The following is a 20837-nucleotide window of genomic DNA, read 5'->3' on the forward strand; positions in this document are numbered from 1 at the left end:
TAGGGTAGGAGCACTGTCAGCATAAGTAGTGGGGGGCTGAGTCTGTAAAATAAACTACGTGGATACCACACGTTAGGAAGCTCCTAATAGCTTCCTTTTCAGAAGTGATAGTCCCTGTATCATCAGAGCAGAAGTGGCTCTGCTGAGGAGGGTTTCCTGCAGTGGGAAGGAGCTTTCTAGGAACAGAAATGGGATATAAAAGGTTCCAGGCACCCTGTTAGAGGGGAGCTATGTCCCAGAGCATGAATTTGGGGCAGATATTCAATTTTGACATAGCAAGGTTCTGTGATACTTAAATGCAACGTGAAGGATTTGGGCAATGAAGTCCAGCACTTCTGGTGGAGCCAAAACCATATATAATGCTTTAAGGTGACAGTGAGGCACAAGGACTATGCTTAAGTGATGACCTTCCAGATCAGGGAGGTTAATATTAAATAATACTTGCTATCATTTTAGTATTTTACTAGTTGGAGATTGTTTGGCATTTGGTTGTAAAAATCTGCTAATTCATAATGCTGTATTATGTTCTTCAGGTAAAACTTTTGGTAGTGTAAAATTTTTTCTGGTTTTCTGAGGGAGGAGAGTAGATTTGAAACAGATTGTGCTTGCATGCGGCATTCATTATGAGCAAATGTCTTTTTTTGCTTTTTAACTGCAGCTTGCCTTCAGTTTGGAAAGCAATTCATAGTTAACCATGATTGAGGGAAGGAAACAAATTCCCGAGTAGATAATACTTTTTTTCTTTTGGGGTCCAATCTTATAAATGTTGATATATTGGAAAAGTAAAGTTAGGAACATTTAAGCTACTTATAAGGATATACATGAGCAGGCTTGCAACCTCTGTTTGTCGAGGCTGTCCTCTGGGGTTGCACTTAAAACATGAAACCTCTGCCATCAACCCCACAGTGCAAGTGTCTTAAACTGTGTCGCAACGTGAGAGGCACATTTTTCCCCCTCTAAATTGAAATTGTAGTAGTGAGGCCCAATAAAATTGGAAGACAAGTATTGTTTTATTCTTTTCTCTTAAACTTTCTTGGACTCTGCATAGATGGTATGTTTACTATCACTGCTATGATGAGTTCTGAAGACTCAAAGTCATTGTTTTCCATGCAGGAGAGAAGCTGGGGTGGAATCTGAGCCATCCGGACTATCTCAAGCCCTAAAACCTAATCTTAGTATTTCAGGGAGCAGAGAGGGGTGCGCAGATCTACTCCAACATTAGACCAGCCAAAAAAGGCACATGTTATTCGAGACTTGAACCTGTGGAAACAATTTGAAGTGGAAAATGCAGGAGGAAACGGCTTGCTTAATCATCATCTTTCCACATCTTCATGGAAGAAGAACAGTAAAGTCAAGTAAATCCAATTTGCATGAGGCTTTTCATGCATGCAGCGCCTGCTGTGAAGTAAAGAATATTTACTCTGCTTTTGGAGAAAATATGATAGCCTGCCAGTGGCTAGTTTAATACCTATAAGCCAACCTGGCTCTTAACCAAGTCCTGTGAATCTCAGCACATAAAGCAATCTTAGTTCAAAGACAGTAAGTTCAAATCTAGTGGCTTCGCATTTTCTTTTTTCTTCCGTGCCGAATCCGTTACTGTGTTGTCTTATTTGTAATATTGTACCCAAATAGTCTAAATTGAGAACTAAGGTTCTATAAAGGACGTTTGGGGGTCATATGAATATCTTATTTAATAAAATATAGTCTTTTTATCAGTGTAGAAGGTTGCCTAAAGCATTCGCTTATTATATATCAAAGGAAAATGGAAGATGTCTGGTTTTAATGAATCATTTCCCTAACTGTTGAATGATTTTTATAGTTTTTCGCAAATAAAGCCTTTCAGTGTTTAGATGCTTTAACTTCACGTTAATATTTGGGGGAGGCGGGGGAGGAATTGTGTGTTTTATATTGAAGCCTTCACGGCTCCTTTTAGCTTTGCCAGCCTTTGAGATCAGTGCAGAGCCTGTCTCCTAAAACCTCTGTTTCCCTTTTCCGAAGCGGCAGAGTTTAAATGTAACACTTAGCGGGTTCTTCCAAAAAAATAGCTGCTTGAACCAAGGGCTGCTGCTATTGCAAGCGCTCGACTCCAAGAGCCGGAGTTTGGCAAAGCTGCCGTCAACTGCTCATGATGGGAGCTGCCAGGGAGGCTTAACTTGCAGATCGTTTTGAGGTACCGCGCTGAGATATCCATCCAAACGGGTGTCCCGTTGTCAAAGCAAATACTAGTCAAAATGCGGCTTTTAGTGATGGAAAAGGGGGCTTAATATAATACACAGGGATGATGCGTTTTTTTCCAAAGCGGAGGAGAATATGTGTGCAATTTAATACGCCCGTAAGCTACTGCTTCAAAATGTGAAAAGCATGCTAGATTTCTCTAACACATCTAGAAAAGTTAAGCTGTGAGAATTTAGCTACGTAGAGGTGTGGTGCGGCAAAGGAGGTGACGATTCCTCCGAGGTCAGGGGGAGCTGAGGGTTTATCCCACCCCGGGAACTCCCGCACCGACCGCCGGCGCTGGTAGGAGCCTGAAGCTGCAGAACTGAAGGTGAAGAAAGGCCAAGCGCCCATCGGCCCGCGGCCGAGCTCCCGCGCCAAAGCCGAGCCTGGGCTAGCCCCCGTTCTGGCCGTGAGCGCTAGCAAAGCCTGAGGCCGGTTTCGAAGGGTTACCTTCCCGGCTGCGAATAGCGGGGCTGAGGGCCAGCGGTGGCCCAGCAGTTCCTCCCGCGGCTTTGGCCGCCCTCCGTTTCCACCGCGCTGCCGTAAGAAAGAGCAACGCCAGCGGGCCGCCGCGGGGTGTTAATTCTGCAAAGGGCTTTGCAAATCCCTCCGCGGCGTGCGCGCTTGCCGGGGGGGGCCAGCCGGCGCGTACGCCTCCCCGCCTGGGCCGCGCAACGGCACAGCTCCACCTGAACTATTATTTCGTGCAAACTGTGTCCCCAGGTGTCTTCCGGCGCTAGATGCCCTGTTAGAGCAAAACGGAAGCGGGGAGGGTATGGAAGGCGTGAGAAGACAACTGATTTTTTTTCTACTGCGTGCTAAGAAAAGCGGGGAATTGAGGAAACAAAAGTGTGCAGGAAGATTCGTTCCGGTGACGAAAGCCCTATCTTTAAATGACTTTTCTGCCAATTTCTTGCAAACTCTTAAAATCTTGACCTGCTTGGGGTTCCGGTTTTTTTCTACTACATATAGCAACGTCTCCTGCCAGTTAAACACAAGCAAGAACCTATTCAAAGACTAAACAGACCGGTGTTAGGTGAAGGGGAGACAGAGAAGTAGACGGAGCCCATCAAACCAGGCTTTAAAGATGAGATCGAGCAAACTTTATATTCTGAGATGGGCTGGGAGCCCAGTGATGCCCGTCTTCAGGGGATACCTACTTCGCTGCGTATGTGACAAGGAGACCCGACCCCTGTGACACAGGGACCTGAGAGACCTTGGAAAAAAAAAAAACCGTTAGTGAGAGACTTCGGGGTTGGCAGCATTTTTTTTTTTCCTCTTTTTAATCTATCCTGACTGCCACACAGTCCATATTTTCTCTGTTAGAAACCATACAGTAGCTGTCTACAAACTGCTGCAAAGTGCAGTTACCTGTTATTGCCCCGTAAATAATTGAATAACCTCTTCCAGGCAACACGGTCAAGATGCAGATTTAATTTACTTACAGGCCAGGAGTAAAGGCGGTGGGACCCGTTCAGTTCGCTGTCTTGTGTCCGGAGGTGCAGCGTACGGGAACATAAATAGTTTACTGAACCTGTCACGTTTTCTGCCAAGAATAAGCATGCCCTCTGGTCTGCTACATGGGCTTATATGAAACAGTTCCCCTTCAGTTCCCGAGCAACAGGGAGCAATATATTTTCCAATACTTTTGTGGAAATAGGGAGAGGACAGAATGAATCATACATACTATAGCAGGAATCGACTCTTTATTTTTTTTCTGGTCGGAGGGGAGGATGGTATGAGAAATTACTGTGGGTTTTCCCCCCCCCCCCCGCCACCATGCTCTCGTGAAATGGTCTGACCTAACGCGGCAGGCGAGTTGTAATTCTCCCGACCTGCCGAAATTTTGAAGTCAGGCTTCCCCCGTTTCTCCTCCTCGCGGATGCCCGCACCCGGGGACCGATATGAGGGGCTGCAATGCCCCCTAATGCACTGTTAGGGTTGGGAAAGGGAGCGCGGGCAAGTCAGTCGAAACTCAAATCAGTCCCCGGGGACATGCGATGGGACGCAGGTGGTCCACAGCTCGGGGAGCTGCAGCCCCGGGCAAAAGTCAGGCTTGCAAAAACGTTCAGCTCCAGACATCTCCAGCCAGCTCTCCAACACAGAGCTCCCGTCTACCCATACAGAGGATGTCAGAAGAAGAGGAAGATTTAGGTAAAAAGCAATGTGATTAAAACAAGAGACTGGCTTATATTTTACTTAAAGTCGAGATCCAAAGTCGGTAACATCCCTTGATTTAGAAATGTGCGGGTACCTATGCTTTCATGTCTGATTTTCAAAGTTTTACATTGCTTTCTGCTAAAAGGAGTTCAAAAAAAAAAAGCGCTTTCAACTCTGATCTGCACTCATTAGATAAAACTTTAATTGATATAATTTCCTTCTCAAGTTAGTAAGCTTTGCATTCTTTAGTCTCTATTATATTTAAAAAAAAAAAGACGGATGAAGCAAAAAATTTGGGAGGGGTGTTGGAGGGAAGAGAGAGACGAGCAGAACCTTCCCGTTATGAAGCGAGTTTACAGTGAAGTATCTTCATCTGCAGATGTCCCATCCTCTAAATTGCTTTTCCAGAATAATTAATAAAACCTGAATGCCACTATTTCTCCATTAACACCACCCATTTGGAACCGTAGAGGCTAAAATCGTGTTGACGGTGCAACTTTGCAACTGCTGCCGTTAAAAAACACAATTATAACAGAAAAGTGAGCGCTGCATTCAGCCATCAGTCCGGGAGGTGTGAAGGCTTTTAAGCCCATCACCTATAATCAGTGAAGGTTCCTGTTTGTTTTGATGAAATGGGGGGTGTTTTGCACACTAACACATGCAGACATTTGTGATTTCCTGGCAATACTCCAAAATAGGTGATGATTTTCCCATCTCCGTTCCCGTGCAGTTTGCATTTGATACGGTATTTTCCCACTCTTTGCTCGTGCCAATTCTTTGTGTATGGCGTGGCCAGGCCCTGTTTAAAAGGTACCACTTCCCTCTGTAGAGGTAAATGCATTAAGCAATGTGTTTTCATTTAAAACTTTAGGTGCCTTTTAATAAAAAAGCATTGAGATAGGGAGTCGTTGTGCAAAAAAATGATATTTTCTTGGAAACAGATCACTGAGGCGGGCGGAGGGGAGCATCCCAGCATGCCCCCGCGCGGAGGCCCTCGTGTGAGCAGCTTGTCCTCGCCCGAATCGAGGCTGCTCTACCCCGGGAGCTGGGAGGCACCGCGTGGCAGGCGCTCTCCCGCTTGTGTCATGAGGTGTGCGTGGTCTCTGCGCGGATGCATACATAGCTGTCTGGCCATAATAACACCAGTAGCTCAAATCAGTGCTTCTTCACTCATGCAAAGGGACCAGCCCGTAACCGCCCTTGCCGTCCCAAAAGATGGAAAATGCTGTTATTGCCCTTGCAAGGCAGCATGAGACTCCTGATTTTTGAAGCATGTTAGTTTTGGAAATAACCTTCTTCTGCACATGGATATAAGTGCAGTCATGTAAGTCCCCATCTGTATGTAATAATAATGTGCCACTAATATTTATAGAAGTGCTGTGCTGCTTAATAGTTTGTCGCTGGTGTTGCAAGCTTACATAAAATCTATGGCTGCTGTAGGGCAAAGGTATAAAACTTTCATGAATAATATAAAATATACAAAATGTTGTTGTTAATATTTAATACAATTTGCAGCAGTCAATGAGCACAATCAATGTTTATTAATTAAGTTCTGTTGTAACAGCAAATTTCATCTTTTTTGGTGTGAGTGTCTTCGGGGCGCGGGGGAATTTAGCAAGCTTTTTTGACCCTTTTTTTTTTTAAAAAGGCAGATATAGCAGTAGTATTGGCTGCATTTTTACATTAGTTGTTTGCCTTTTCTTCAGCGAGTAAACAGAACTTTTTAGTGACATCTTCTATTTAAACAAGCACGCAACATGATAAGAGAGCAGGGTTTTGGCCAGGGTGTTTAGCAAGATGTGTTGCAATTCAGGCTGTTCACAGCAGCCATACTGACGCGCTGCAGACAATATGGGGTTTGTGGGGTCTCTTTGTTTGCTTTAATCTAGTCTCCTTCATGTTCACTGGGGTCACAGGCACCAGCAGAGAGGGTCGGACTTTAATTTATTCAGCTGATAACTAAAGGTCTTACAGGCGGCTTAAGTCAGTCGGAGGCTCGCTGTGCCCCATCGAACCAGGCTTGCTTGTGGATTTGGGAGCCGGCAAAAAAAAAGGGTCTCCCTGGCTGCCGTGTCCCCGAGTCGGAGCCTGAAACCCACTTTGGTTCAGCCTTTTGGGGCGGGTTCTTCCAAAATTGTTGGAATTACTCGCCGGAGAGAAGCAATCCCCAGGCATGACTGGTGTTGCAGTACCCCACTATAGCTCAGCCCAGTATGGTTTAACAAAATGGCACAAAAAATATGAGCTTTGAGGTCTCGATGGCACGAAAGGGGCCAGGCGTGATGGAGAACAGCCCACGACCGCGAGAGAAGTAACTTTTGGTTTAACTGGACCTAAGAGATTTGTGTCACCTAAAGTCGTTTGCTCATCTCTCACAGCCGTTTTCATCTTTCTTCTCCATTTTTCTATGTTATGTCTGTCTTAAATAAAGCCAAAGTGGTTTTAAGGTGACTGTTTGGAAGGTATCACAATATGAAACCACTTGATGGAGTCTAACTATCAATAAAAATTTGTGGTGACCATTTAATGTGGTGACAAAAATTGTGAGTGTGTTAGCGTGTGAGTGCTAGCATAGTTGGGGCATGCTTTCATTTTTATTTACATCAGTCTGCACAAGAAGCTTTTCTTTTTTTTCTTTCTTTTTTGATAATATCAAACTATATTAAAACTGGCACACTCCATGGTTTTTTATTTTTATTTTTGCAAGTAAAAGCGGTTGACAAGATAGAAGGACTTGAGCAGTACAATAACTGGTTCAGCAGCAGCCATGAAGTGGTTAAGTCATTAATTTATTTGTCTAAAGTCATCCCTAAAGTAAATATAAAAGCCATGATCCCTTATTTAATTTGTTCTCTGGGCTAAAAATGACTTAAGATTATCAATGATCTTTGTGGTAATAACTTTTTTTTTTTTTTAATATGAATGTGCGGCATTATTTTGAACTGTACTGCTAGGGGTTTATTGAAATATATCAACCTTATTGCTAATATTTCACAGACGGTTCTTCATTTCAGCAATATAGAATTCAATTTAGCAGAAATGTGATATTCCTTCTGAAATTTTAAATTCCCAGCAGATGTATAATTCAATTAAGGCCAGAAGATTAAAAAAACTGAAGTCATTCTCTATACATAGACTCTTTCTGCTCAGTTCCAAAATAATGAAAAACTACAGCTGTTCAGTTTTGGTTCATCTATCGCTTTGTACAATTTTTATGGGTTTTATGTGTAATCACATTTGCAGAGAGAATTTTTATACAGTCTGCTCCATTTTGCACAGTTATTATCTTTCCCCATTAAAAACAGATTGTAAAAACTGATACACAAGCCTTGGGCCCACTCCTGAAGGAAAGTAAAGCTCCCTCATTAATCATGAGGGGTACAGGGGAAAAAGGAGCTTATAAAACTTAATTGCTCCACTTCCTCGTGCTATGGGATGGCCTTTTTGTCGTTTTCCTCCTTCTTTCAACTCACTTTTATTTTATTTTATTTTATTTTGTGGAAATCAGACATGCACATGCAGCCTAGCTCCGCTACCTAAAATAGTAATTCCCCTCCGAAGGTAAAGGAGCCCTTTCATGCAAGTGCTAGCACACTTTGAGCCTTGCTAAACCCATCTTAAGTCCTTGGCTCGTGTTCCTAGGCCGGAACGGCAGGTAACGTTCTCGCGTTAAGTGTTGCAAGGGTATCGATGACCTGTGCATAACCGTTTAAATCCCTGGGCCTCAATTTGTCCTTTTTGAATGTAGTTGGAAAACAGACCTCTTTCAGAGGGTGCTATTTGCGCCTAAGCAGCAGTGTGTTTTGGTAAGTGCAGCCTCACTGGTTTGTAGGGATAGAAGTGAAGTAAAGCTTGACTATATTCCTGTAGTGTGTGTATGCCTCAGAGTTTGCCCATTTATTTTTTCTTCCAACTAGGTGTAGATCAGTCTATTAAAATATCACCTCTCTCTGCAAGCTTCGAGTCTTCCTCAATTCCTGGCTCCAGAGGGCATTGAAAAACTATTTCATCCTGGAGTTTCAAATATAAAACAGATATTTTGATCCAAAGTTCCCAGCGTACAGCATCAGAAAGGTATTAAAAAATTAAATAAACATTTACCTTATGATTCCTTCTAACGAGAGAGCATTTGAAACCCTCAAATGGGGGAACGGGCTGATTTCTCTTTGCTTCTGTTTTAGCTAAAGAACTTGGCTTTTGGGTTGACAAATCGGCAGTGGAAAGATAGATGGCAAAAATGAATGCTGGCAGGAGTAGAGGTATTGGATGGAATTGTGAGCCATTGCCGTATGTGAAATATGATGTATCTCTTTGCTATAATGTGTGCAGTAACACAGCTCTTCTACCCATGGTTACGACTTCAGCAGCCCTAAAAGGATTTTCAGATCATAAACTCTGCATTCATCTGCATTGCAAATTGATAAGCAGACCACCCTAATAATTACCGAGGTAAGCTATGGGAGAAGAAAAAATATTTGCTGTTGACTTGTGGTTCCTGTATCTTGTTTGTGCTGGAGCATGTTAAGATCTCAGCCAACATTTGAGTGATACACATTCCTCCTCCTCCTCAACCTCCTCCTTGTCCTCCTCCTCCTCTTAATCTACTTTTCACTGTATGAAGTTTGTTGCAACTTTGCAGAGAGCCACCTCCCCGAAACCTCAGCTTTCTCAGTGGAAGAGCAGATGTGATCTCTTTGCAAATCCCTTTGAGAACCTTAGGAAAAACACCTATTCCAGTGTTTTGAAGCAAAAGATATCAATGTCAACCGTAACTTTTCACCTCTTTCTGAATCATGGCTTATAAAACAAGAAAATTTTTGAGCTGCGGTTGAGTAATGACTTCTTCCCTTCCTCTTGCAGTCCATCTGGATCATAGATACTTCCTTACTTCTGCCGAGCCACCAAACCTAAACTCTACCCTTTTCTGATGCTCCTATCCCTATTTGACAGTACAGCAGTCTGTCCTTGGACTTCTGGATTTGACTTCACACTTCATATATATTCAGCACTAATTAGAGCTAGAGGAGAAACTCCATAACAGATCAAAAGAAAAGTTGGTGTTTGCCGTGATGTGACCTCCATGCATACACCATTGCATATACCTAGACAATTCAAAGAGGATATCCTTAAATAGGATTATGCCTCACAGTTGGGTACTGAATGAGTTTTCATGATACCTTCAAAAAAATACTTTAAACGATATGTAGAATTTATTATGAAATATGTTCCCAGGTGATAGAGAAGTTGCCAATTTAGAAGTCGGGACACTTGCATATGTACTTGTAGGTATATAGAGAAAAGTGGCTTAGCGGGCAGCAGGAAAAAAAATGAACAATCCCGTAACAATAGGGATGGAAGAACTGTGGAGCAGCATTTTAGTCTGTCCTTCTCCAAGGGGGTATTGGCTAGGATACTCGTAGCGTTCTAGACAGACATCTCTCACTGGGTATGCCTGGTCTATCCTATCTTCTCTTTGGACAATGTCTTCCAGTACTCAGCTTTTCTCACCTTTAAAAACATTTTTCTTATTATTCTTAAGCCAATTACTTCTCCTGCTCATTCTGGTCACGGAGAACATACTACTCTCTTCTTTTCACTGCACCATTTTCTGTATTTGAAGATGTCATGGATTCCCTCCCTCCTCCACTCTCCTGATTGAATAACCCCTGTTCTTTGTGGTTTTCACTCCAGTGGTCAAGGTTTTCTTCCCATCCCTCCTTTCACCTATCCAGATGTTCCTTCCAAGATGAGGTCCCCTCCTCTCACCATGTCCACACTGCCCTGGTACATTAGGACTTAACTCCAAAAATGACTCTTTCAATCTCGCCAGCCAAAGCTATAGCAAAACCAAATAAATGTTCTGCATTTGGATGATAACTTCTCTTTGATTTTTACTTGTCAAATTTGCTGTATTACACAGCTTTCAGTCATGTGCCCATAGCTTGTATTTTGGAAAATGACCCCACTGATGAAGGAAAGGCTCAAGAACAGCATCCAGAAAGGAAGATGTTGAGAGATCCTCTCCATCGGGCTGACTGGTTTCTACGGATGAGACAATACAAGCAGTCAGGTTTTTTTTTTTCTTTTTGCGCTGTTAGCCAGTCTGTGCATGTCCAGACACGTTGCCTTTTCCCAATAAATCTCCATGCAAGACTTTTTTCCCCACAGTTCTCCCATTGCACTGAAACCATTGTCCAGTGGACGGATGCAGTACTTTGCACTTGGCTACGGAGCTACTGAGGTGCGGGTTTCTGTGTGTGATGGCTTCCTTGAGTAAATAGTAATGTCTGTCGGAAAGTACTTCTGAGTTTTTGTGCAAAATGTGTTTTCTTCATAAATGGGTTTCCTTCCCCTAGATCATGACATTAAGCAGCTGCTCAAGTTTGCCACTTAATTTAGTTGGATGACAGGTTATACGACCAGAGCCAGGAAATGGAGCTGGGTTTCATACCAGCCTTCCAATCTTGCTCTTTTATTGCACTGAGCATGTTTCACGGTCAGTTTATATATGTTTTCGTGGCCAAAGCCCCACAACAGCCCCTATATAGTTTACCGTTTATCAGGGCCCTACTGTAATTTCCTTTGTAAAACCTTGATAGAGACTTTGAACAGCTTGTGAACTAATCTTTTATCAGCTGCAGGCATCAGCCTTCACATAGCCTTCCCTAGAAGCGCAGGAGCAAGAGCTGGGTTGAGCTTTGAAGTATTTTTTGCAACCTACCACAGTTACATCTGTTGGTCAGAGAACGATGGACATCTTCGTTCCAGCTGGCAATGTGAGTCAAGAAAATAATTGTGATTCGGGAAAATAGTTGCTAGTTAGTAACTGAGACAGCCCCTCACTTCCCACCCCCAATTTTTAACTGAGTTTCTCCTTTGTTTTAACATTTTAAATCCTTCATCTCTAGCAACTGGACAGAATGAGATAGGCTCAAGTGTGCTGCTGCAGGCTTGGTCCTTCTTTCTTGGTTTTTACTTCAGGGTGCGCATGAGGCTTTCAACTACTTTCTTGCTTACACCAAGGGAGGAAAACAAGGCTGCACCCACAGGTGGTCAGCCTTTACATAAACAAATGAGAGCAATTAATTCCTTCCATGCACAGCAGTGCACTTCCTCCAAACAGCAAAAAAACCCCACCGTTGAGCTTAAGGTGGGTGCAAGGGCCCCTGGCAGCTGGATTTTCTCACCTGCTGGGTTGCCTGCCTTGTTTCTCGAGGCAGGATGGAGGTGAGGGGCATTTTTTTTTTAACTTAGCATGAAGCCTTGCTTATAAAACAAACAAAAAAGAGATGTTCTGCTGAGGAAAGCGTTGGGACTTGCGGTAAAACTAATGAGCTGATAAACCTATATCCCATCTTTCCAAAACTTATAAGTTCAGACTTTTGATACTGAGAACGTGTGTAAGGGTGAAATGTTACTCACCCTTACCTTGAAACCTTGAAACCCTTTTTTTTTTTTTTTTTGAATTGCAAGATGGGTGAAGTACCAGTTCATATTTAGGATTACTTAGTGCTTTTCTGTTTTAATAGTCTTGAAATTAAAATATGTTGTTGTATTCTATTTTACAAAGATTCCAGAAGTATTTCCCTATAAAGCCTCCTGTAATACATTCACATTTGGTCTATTTGTATGTATAAGTGGTCAGAGTGAAACATTTAAGAGATTCCAGCCTGCATGTGTCCTAATCCAAAACAGATTTGGTGAAATCTCAGGAAAGGATAGGGTTTTGTGCTTTGGGGGGGATTTGTTTCTGTGTTTTTTAATTTAGGCTGCTTTTTCCTGGTTTGAGGCAGGACCACTGGTAGAAGGAGGATACTTCAAGGGACATTAAGTTAATGTCATCCCTGGCTTAGCAGAAAACAAGGATTTAATACAGTTTTTTTTTTTTTTTAATCTCTGTGGTTGGACAACTGAATCTCCATTCCTTTCCCCCAACACATGTTTCAAGATAATTCATGTCTGTTTTTCAGCAGCCTGTGGCCATCCTCAACAAGCTCAAAAAAAAAAAGTTTTTCTTGAAGGCAACTAAAGGCCTCCAGACTTCACCTCTTCCATCTAAGTTTTTTTATAATGAGTATAACTGTTCTCTTACTTCAAGTGCTAATAGAAGGAACAACAACATTTAAGTCCTCTTTTCTTTTTCCACGGTGAGACCACTTTGGTTTGTGCAGCCTGGCTGCTGCTATCTACTGCATACATTGTAAATGCAAAGTGTCACGACTCCATCCAGTGGCTCAAGGACTAGGAAACTGCCTTGAATGTTGTCAAAGCAGCCAAAGTGTTGTTCCTAGGACATGATCCTGCACTAAAAAAATCCTTTCAGCCAGAAGTCGGCTCCAGTAGCAAACTCACTACCTCTACCTGACCAATTCCTATCCATACAACGGGAGAAGATGAACACGCAACACTGGGGAAAATTGCTTGCTAGTCATTTTTCTGTTGTTGTTGTTATCCTCTTCTTCCTCCAGACTACTTTCCTTCTTTCTTACCTCTCTGGGATGTTGCTTGATAGATTTTGTCCTCCTTATCTCGCTCTTTCTTTATTGCTCTGTCAGTAGTATCTGATTGGTAGCAAGTGGGCAGGCTGGTCCTTACAATGCCAGCCTTGGCTGATAACTCTTTCGCCACCTCTTTGAAGAGTCGTTGCTCTGTTTTGACTGATTTCTAATAGATGGGCAGGAAAAAGAAAGTTGGATAAATTGCTCTGTATTAATTAATATTATTCTCACTTTACTCTCCTGTATCCAAACAAATTTGAGGAAATTCTTGAGTTTTGAGGACCCAAGCGATCTGTGTTACTTTAAAAAAATTGAGCTGGGTTGTGACCCGGGCTGAGCTCAGCTAATGATGCAAAAAGCTACTTGGCAAAAGTTTAAGCGCCTCCATCATCGCTACATAAATAAGCCCAATGACCAAATTGCTGGTTGTGTTGGAAATGTCACTCATCCTTTTACTTGCCTTCCTCCTTCTGCTCAAGTGAGTGCTTATCCTGGTGAAGCTTACTCTGAAGATATCTCGTCCTGGTCTTAGTTTTATAAAACACCATGCAAATCCATAGCGAAGTTTGTATGGTGTAGACAGATTAGTGAGGATGCAGAGGAGACCTAATAATGGTCCTTTCCGGACATGGGAGAAGCACGTTCATCACTTCCATTGCGATTTAATAGAGGATTTTTGTTAACACACTAAAACCATTTACATGGGCAAGTTTTGCTGTGTGAGAGACGGAGACCAGACCAAATTGTTGCCATGCCTAATGGATTAGGAGTGATCTCTGCGAGGATTTTTGTCAGTTGTTATTGTATTTCTCTCTTATGACGTTATTTCCTGTATGTCATCGTTAGTGCACCTCATTCACCTGTGATTAACAGGCTAATTTCATTCTTGACTGAACCGGGACCCTGCACAGTCAGAAAAACCTGGCGGTTGTATTGCTTTACGGGGTAAGCGTCGTGTCGTGTAAGCAATCGAGGAACCTGTTTGCGTGTGTTTATTACTGTACAGTACTTTGTAAAGTCCGTTTGAATTGAACAAGGCTTTTGAACTATTGATTTAGCTGGCACGCTGTGCATTGAGAATAATAAGCAGCTGTGGTACATAGGCAACAGTCTCGAAGAACCGGGAGCCTGACTGCTGGCATATGTAATGCAACAACCGGTGTCAGCTGCGCTGATGTGAAATAGTAATGAATGCAGCAAGCATAAATTAAAAAAAGTATAGCTTACCTTCCAACTGCGTAGGGCGCTCTGTCCCAACGCTGGCTCTAGGTATACGGGGCATCCCATAATGCATTTTGTAACAATGACTATTATGCTGAAATAATTTACGATAGGTGAAATAGACTTCTAAATCAGTCAAATAGAAGAATGCCATATATACTTATACTGGGCAGATATATGTTTTTATGGGCTGACCTTCTCCTTCTGAGATTCGCGCGGGAATAAAGAAGCCCTAAAAATACTGCTCCTATTTTTACCTAGGCGTTTTCAGAGATAACCTGCTTAAGTCTGCAGCGCGATGGTACAGTGGCACATCTTCAATCATTCTGTTTACTCATGTATCTCAGTTGATTTTTTCCCCTCTATCAGTGCAAGCAAGAGGGAGTTGCACCCTTGAAGAGAAAGTAGACATGAGAGCCGGGAACATAAAGAGCAGACAGCGACAGGGCCAAATTGCTGGGATTACCCCCAACAAGGACCTCTGACTAATGAGCTCGTACCAGCCCCGTGGTACTTAGCTGCTTCTCTTTTTTTCCCCCCCCTAAAATACCTGTCTGAAATGGCATCTATTAAAAGCGTTACACTGCTCTGCAGGACCTTAGTGTCAGCAAAGCTTTTTTACGCTGATCTTCTGTGATCAAAATTTCAGAATTAAAATTGTACTTTTTTTCCTCTTGTGAGCTCTTTCCCCACCCAACTACAGCAGCATGGTTAACACATCATGAGCTTGTAAGTGCATGAACTTTTGGGGTTTTTTCCCCTTCAGTTGGATTTGCTACATGCCTAAAGTTAACCACGTGCTTAAAAGCTTTTGCTGGGTCAGAGTCGAAATCCAGCAAGCCTGACTGTAATTTCCAACAGAAGCGAACGGAAGTAAGAGATAGTCAGTGGGATTTTGATAATTTGACTGTTTGTGGCAGTGAAGTCCCCAGATAAGTTGTTAGACCGTATTTATTGGGTGTCCAGGGAATATTTGTGCACGTGATGCAGAGTTCACAGTTAACCTGCAGTTGCTGCTTTTTTTTTTTGCCTGTTTTTTTTTTTTAAATTGGATAATATACTGTCCATCGGCAGCCCAAAGCATTGATCGTGGACTGACCCATAAAAGATACCCTGAGCCAAAGCATTTCTGCTGCCAGCAGTTTTAGAGCTTGGGTTTTTCTTGTGGTATTTGAAATCTGATTCTGGTTTATTCCGAGTCTCGCTCTTCCATTTGGTTTGTCCTTGTTTCTCACTCACGGTAAGGTGCACGGCATCTGCTGACTGTTGCAATGAAGGGGGTGCATGTAAATGCCTGTGAACACAGGAAAAATGCAGCGTGTGGCTATTTTCTTTGCATTTTGTGAGCCAGGTTGTGCCTTGTCTTTTTTCTTCTTTTTTCCTTCTCTTCCCCCTTCCTTGCTCTGAAGAATCAATGATTATATCATTGAATTGTCTCTTGGCCCCTGTTTTTTATCTCCCCTTGCTCTTTAAGCCAGCGAATACAGTTTAACCAAACTTGACAGGCACAGAGATCACAAATGTGTTTAATTTCCAGCAGTTTCCTGAAAATAGCAGGCATTCTATAGGAGAAAAAGTAGTCGCTAGGAGGGAGAGAAAGCTCAACCGTTATTAGCGATTCAAAAATTCACGTGGGAGGGCAACCTGGCGACGCAAATCGATGGGAAACGAGGCTCCTTCAGTTTTGCTGCTCACAAATCCACTCGTCTTTCTCCTGCCTCTACACTTAGCTGAATCATTAGGAGCCCCTATTACATAATTCCCGATATGAGCACCCTGCGGGGTGAAATAAGTTGAATGTGAGCTGCGGTTTACATTGAAGGCGAAAGCCGGTAGGGGAGAAACTCGGTTCAGATTCAAGGGCTCCATCTATTTTTGTGCATCTCTTTGCTTCCTAATCGTACAGTAAAGTAGCCTTCCCCCCTTCCTCCCCCCCCCCACCCAGGGAAAAGATAACATAGGATATTAAAAAGAAAAAATACAAAGGTATAAATTCTTCACCTATGTGGATTGAGTACTAAAAAGAAACGCTTAAAAACACTAAAAGACAAAGATTTTCAATCTGAAATCCACAGATTTGCTTTTTGGTTGTCTTCTCCTTCTGGCAGCACTTCCATGAGACGGGGATGGTTTGCACGTGTTAATCTAGGCGTAATGCAATTTTTGCAAACTCATGGACTATATTTGTAGTGTTCCAACTGTTCTGTGACATCACTGCGAATGCGCATCACATAACAACTAAAGGCAACAGCGGAAAGCCTGAGATTAGAAACCTAACGAGTAGAGCTTATACAGTGATAGCTAAAAAGAAAAAAACCGGAATTCACATGTGTGCTGGGTTTCTTTATCCAGCTCAATAACACGTATCTGGGCTTTGCTGAAAGTAGAAAACACTTTAAAACAAGAGTGTAGGAATTTACAGTTTGCATGCATCACTTTGTGAATCAATCTTTTTTCATTTTAGGGTTTAGGTTTTTATTTTTTCCTCCTAACGAAGGTGGAGGTTTTGAAGGTGGAGATCTCCTGCAAGAGTCAACTTATCCAGCTACACTTTTTTTTTCCCCCTCCACGTAAATCAGTAAGATGGGAACCTGTCAAGTAAACAGCAGTGAAAGATAAATACCGTTTAAGGCCTAGCTAATACCTGCGTTGAGTCAATGATGGGAGTATCTTATATAAAATTGTTATCCGTTCCTCGTGTACTAGCGTCATGTTTGTTCTTCTCTTCTGGGACCTTTTGCACCTGTCATTTGCAAAAGAGGAGGTAAAGCACAGTCTAGGCACAAAATCACTTGTATTTAAACAACCTGCAGCAGATAGACAAGAGCGTAATTGTAGTAAGAAACAAATAGCAATGGATTACAGCTTCAAATTGCAATAAATTGGTAACTTGTGCACTGGAATGGAAACCAATGTTCCGGGTTGACTTTTCTAGGTGGTTTTCAGGAAAATTTGGCCTTTTGTGATACAGGACGGAGGAGATGTCCCAATTTCTGCTGCAGTTAAGAGGTTTGGGTTTAATGGATAAAACACTTGTGTTTGAATTTTATTAATTGGTGCTAGAGGAGTTGATAATAGGAGAGGCTATTTCTGGAGGCAAGGCAGGAGTATACGGGCAGAGCCTTCATAAAGCAAGCTGGGGTAGAGGAAGCTGATGTAAACGGGGAGTGAAAAGCGAGAAGTGACTGCAAACATTGGGCACAAACCAGGCTAGAAGAGATATAAAGATAGCAGAAGTTAAAAAGACAAGTTCCTGCAACTAAAATAGGGAAGGACCGCTGAGACTTCTGTCAGGAGAAGGTGTGGAGGAGCAGAGATGAACTTCAGCTGTGGAAGGGAAAAAGTGAGAGCAAACCCCCAATTTGTTGGGGTTTGTCTTTTTTGAAAAAGATGGGGTAAAACCTCATGTTTGCTGATGCTGTTGCCATTTGAGAGGAGAACTGCAGTGGGTGAAGAAAACTTCCTAGGATGTCATACCAATGTTTTTAAGCTCTATGTCCTTCCTATTTAAAATATCGAGCTTTTAGGAGCCCGATACCCTCCACATCATTGTGGGGTGTGGATTTGGTGTTGGCTCAAAGGAAAGTGAATCGCCAGCAAGACCTTCCTGGTATGTCTGGGCTTTTCTGGAGGTTTCTCCCGCTGCACTGGCCAGGCCTGACCATGTTTCGCTTATGAGATCTGACGAGATCGTAGCCCGCGGTGGCCGTGGTTTCCTTAAAGAGTGCCATAGATTCGAGGAATTCGACGGATTGGGGTCAGGCTGAAGACATTGAAGTTGACATATATTTCTTGAGATTCAAAGGTCATATTTTAATGGAAAAGATTGGGGGAAGGGGGGGCTGTTTGCTTGTGGGGCTTGTCCTTTGGCCTGAACTTCACTGAGCCTAAGCTGGGCTGCAAAGGTAAAGCAACGTGGCTGAGAACTCCCTTCTTGTCCCACCAAAAGTCTTAGCAAGTAAGGATGCTAAAGAGACTAAAACTTCCATAGAGAGTTTTTTTGTCTTGGAAAGCTACTAGGATTTGTGGTGAAACATTTATGGTGGCACCTCAAAATCCTAGCTGTGCTCTGTAAATGCCACAAAAAAAGTAGCTTCTGCCCCAAAGAGATTATAAAGTAAGTAGAAGGACTGTCACTAATACATGTTCCCCAGCTGGGAATAAGCTGTTGTAGGCAGAAATAAACTCCCGTAGGAATCTCCACTGCAGGCAGAAGGGTTGAGTCTCTCTGTTGTCCTGAGTCTGACTGCTTTTAAAGGACTTTTACTGATAGTTATTGTTATTCCTGTTGGTATTTTTCTCTTTGGTACCGATTTGCTTACAGCAAGGGTAGTTGCACCCGATTTCCGCCCATCACGGAGGTGTGATAACGTTAAGTCAGGTCTCATCCACAAGGAATCCCCGACACCAGGTTGCAATACAGTGTGTTCCCCTCCGGCTCAGGTATTAAGACCCCCCGAGAGTTTCAATCGCCGTTGCCGCTCTTTCCCTTGGGCCGTCAGCGTGGTCGCTCCGAGCAATTGGCACCGGCAAGATTCATCTTCAGTTTTTCTAAATACACCTGCTGCAGATTTCCTTTGGAATCGATTTGACTGAACGGTGTTATTAAGTAACATAGTAATATATACATCCACCTATACGGCAGCCTGCTCCCTAGAGGGGAATATATCCTTCCCCAGTTTTGCCTCCTTTGATCTGAACAATCAACTCATCTGGAGCGTCTCAAGCGGAGAACATGCCCACTCAGATGAAAGCGATAGCGGCAAATCTCCTCCTCTGAGGGGAAACGAGTTGTGCCGGGCATATTAACGACAAGGCAGGTTAGCCAGGTTGTAATTGTCTTTAATTTGCACTTCCAGACGCTGTAATGTTTGCCTACACCTGATTGGCACTAGGATAAGTATAAAATTCTGCTGCAGCTTTGAGGGGGGAAAAAAAAATTGAAGCAATAGCTTCAGATCTGATATTTGAAGCAGAATATCCTGCTGATTGATCAAGCACATCCGTATCAGAGGGATTTTCTTTTTTTCTTTTCTTTTCTTTTCTTTTTTTTTTTTTGATTCCTGGAGCTGAATTGTCACTGCAAGTAGTGAACAGGCAGAATCAGTGCCATGGTATGCAGCATGCAGTTTGGCTTTTAATCTTTTTTCTTTCCCTCCCTCAAGAAAGTTTCAGGACATCCAGCTCTCTCCCATGCTGATGGGCACGTTGAATTCATGCTATTACCTCTGTTGTCCCTAGAGACTTGGAAAATTTTGTAACGGAGGTTATCTGGGTTTTTTGTCTAGCTTGGTTATTTTTAACACTGGAGAGAAGAGGCTGTGCATCCCATCCCACCTACTGTTGCACCTTTTTACCTAAAATCTAATTTTCTTCATGAGTGAGAAATGAGTGAAGAACATAACTGGCAGAAGCCTGTGCACTGAGCACAGACCTTTCGGTGAACTCCTCAAGCAAGGTTGCGTTTCCTTATGCTGGTTTGTCCCGTAAACTTCCCTTTTCTCTGTGCAGAAATTTTTCGCCGGAAATACCCATAGGCTCTAGTTTCATACTTACTGCTGCATTTTTGGAGTTATTTTTCAACTTCTGCAGCGCATGGCTTTCGCTCGCAGTGTTTCTGTTCTGTAGGAGGAACCTGTGGGTGGTTACAGCTGTAACGTGTGCTCCAGAATCTCGCAGCATTTGTTCAAAAATTTCCCATTTGCTCCATTTTGATTTTTAACCAGTTGAGCAGCTTATCCTGCTACCCTGGGGGAACCTTGCGGCTCCAGTGCTTTGATTTGTGTCACATCCCACCAGTACTTGGAGCCCTTGCAATGGGATCCAAGGAGAGCCACGGCCTCCAAACCCCAGCTGAGATGAGGGATGAGGGTCGTGTTGCGGCAATCTCTGCTGGAAGCCCCATGTGCTGATGAGGATTCAGAGACTCCTGTAGCTTTATTTCATGTGTGATTTTAACTTTTTTTCTTTTTCCCTTAAGCTTCTGGCCAGCCCATCCCCAACCCACACTTCTGCCAAAGCACCTGGGGGAAGGTAGCTCCTTTTGAGGGAATATTAGGGAACAGTGGGAATCTCCTTGGCGGTAGCCAACAGCAGAAGGGCCAAAGCATTGATTGTCAAGTGTGTAAGAGAAGGATACTGCTTCCAAAGAGGAAGCAGAAGGCACGAACAGCAGGCAGGCTGGATAAGAAGGGGTAGTGTGGATTAGGGGTGAGGAGCAGAGGCCGTGGCAAGCCTCAGCTTAGCTCCATTTGGGCTTTTGGGAGCATGTTAATGCTATATCCCCAACTTTCCACAAGTTTTTTCCTCATTGTGATGATACAGTATTTGCAACGCAAGTTTCCTCGATGCTGTCATTATAGAGACATTTCTCCTCTCGTGCCAACTATCAAGAGCCATCATGTGCAATAGCATTTGAGTTTATTCTTCTCCTGGCATTAGCAGAGAGATTTTTTTTTTTCTTCCTCTTTGTAACTGTTGAAATGTTTTGCAGCTTCACTTTAAATATAGCAAAATCATGTCGCTTTAGTTCCAGCATCTGGTATGATCGCTTTAAAATATAATTGAGTAAAAATTAGAATTCAAACAGCAATTTTGTGCCTATTTTGCTACTTTTAAACCAAAAAAAACCCCAACTTTTTGTCAGGAGATCTATAAACAAATTACTTCTTTCTTTCATGAAACTAAAAATAACTGAAAACGCAGTCTCTTTCTCAAATTGCTGCAATTTATATTAGCACT

At 42.8% G+C, this 20837-nt stretch overlaps 1 protein-coding gene across 24 annotated transcripts in view; it reads left to right on the top strand.

Moving 5' to 3' along the window:
• Nucleotides 1–20837, top strand: part of CELF2 (CUGBP Elav-like family member 2) — a 354164-nt gene that overhangs the window by 28345 nt on the left and 304982 nt on the right. For 8 of the 24 annotated variants that reach the window (XM_068906701.1, XM_068960371.1, XM_068906785.1 and 5 more), the window contains exon 1: nt 11112–11153. The exons of 15 other annotated variants lie outside the window; for them this stretch is intronic. In XM_068906701.1, the coding sequence (XP_068762802.1) occupies nt 11127–11153 (27 nt within the window). In that variant the 5' untranslated portion in view covers nt 11112–11126. Of the gene's footprint in view, nt 1–11111; nt 11154–20837 lie in introns of those variants that run through there. One more of the 24 variants, XM_068909074.1, reaches the window with a different exon arrangement.

Source organism: Struthio camelus, chromosome 1 (assembly GCF_040807025.1).
Source record: "Struthio camelus isolate bStrCam1 chromosome 1, bStrCam1.hap1, whole genome shotgun sequence".
Taxonomy (NCBI): Eukaryota; Metazoa; Chordata; class Aves; order Struthioniformes; family Struthionidae; genus Struthio; species Struthio camelus.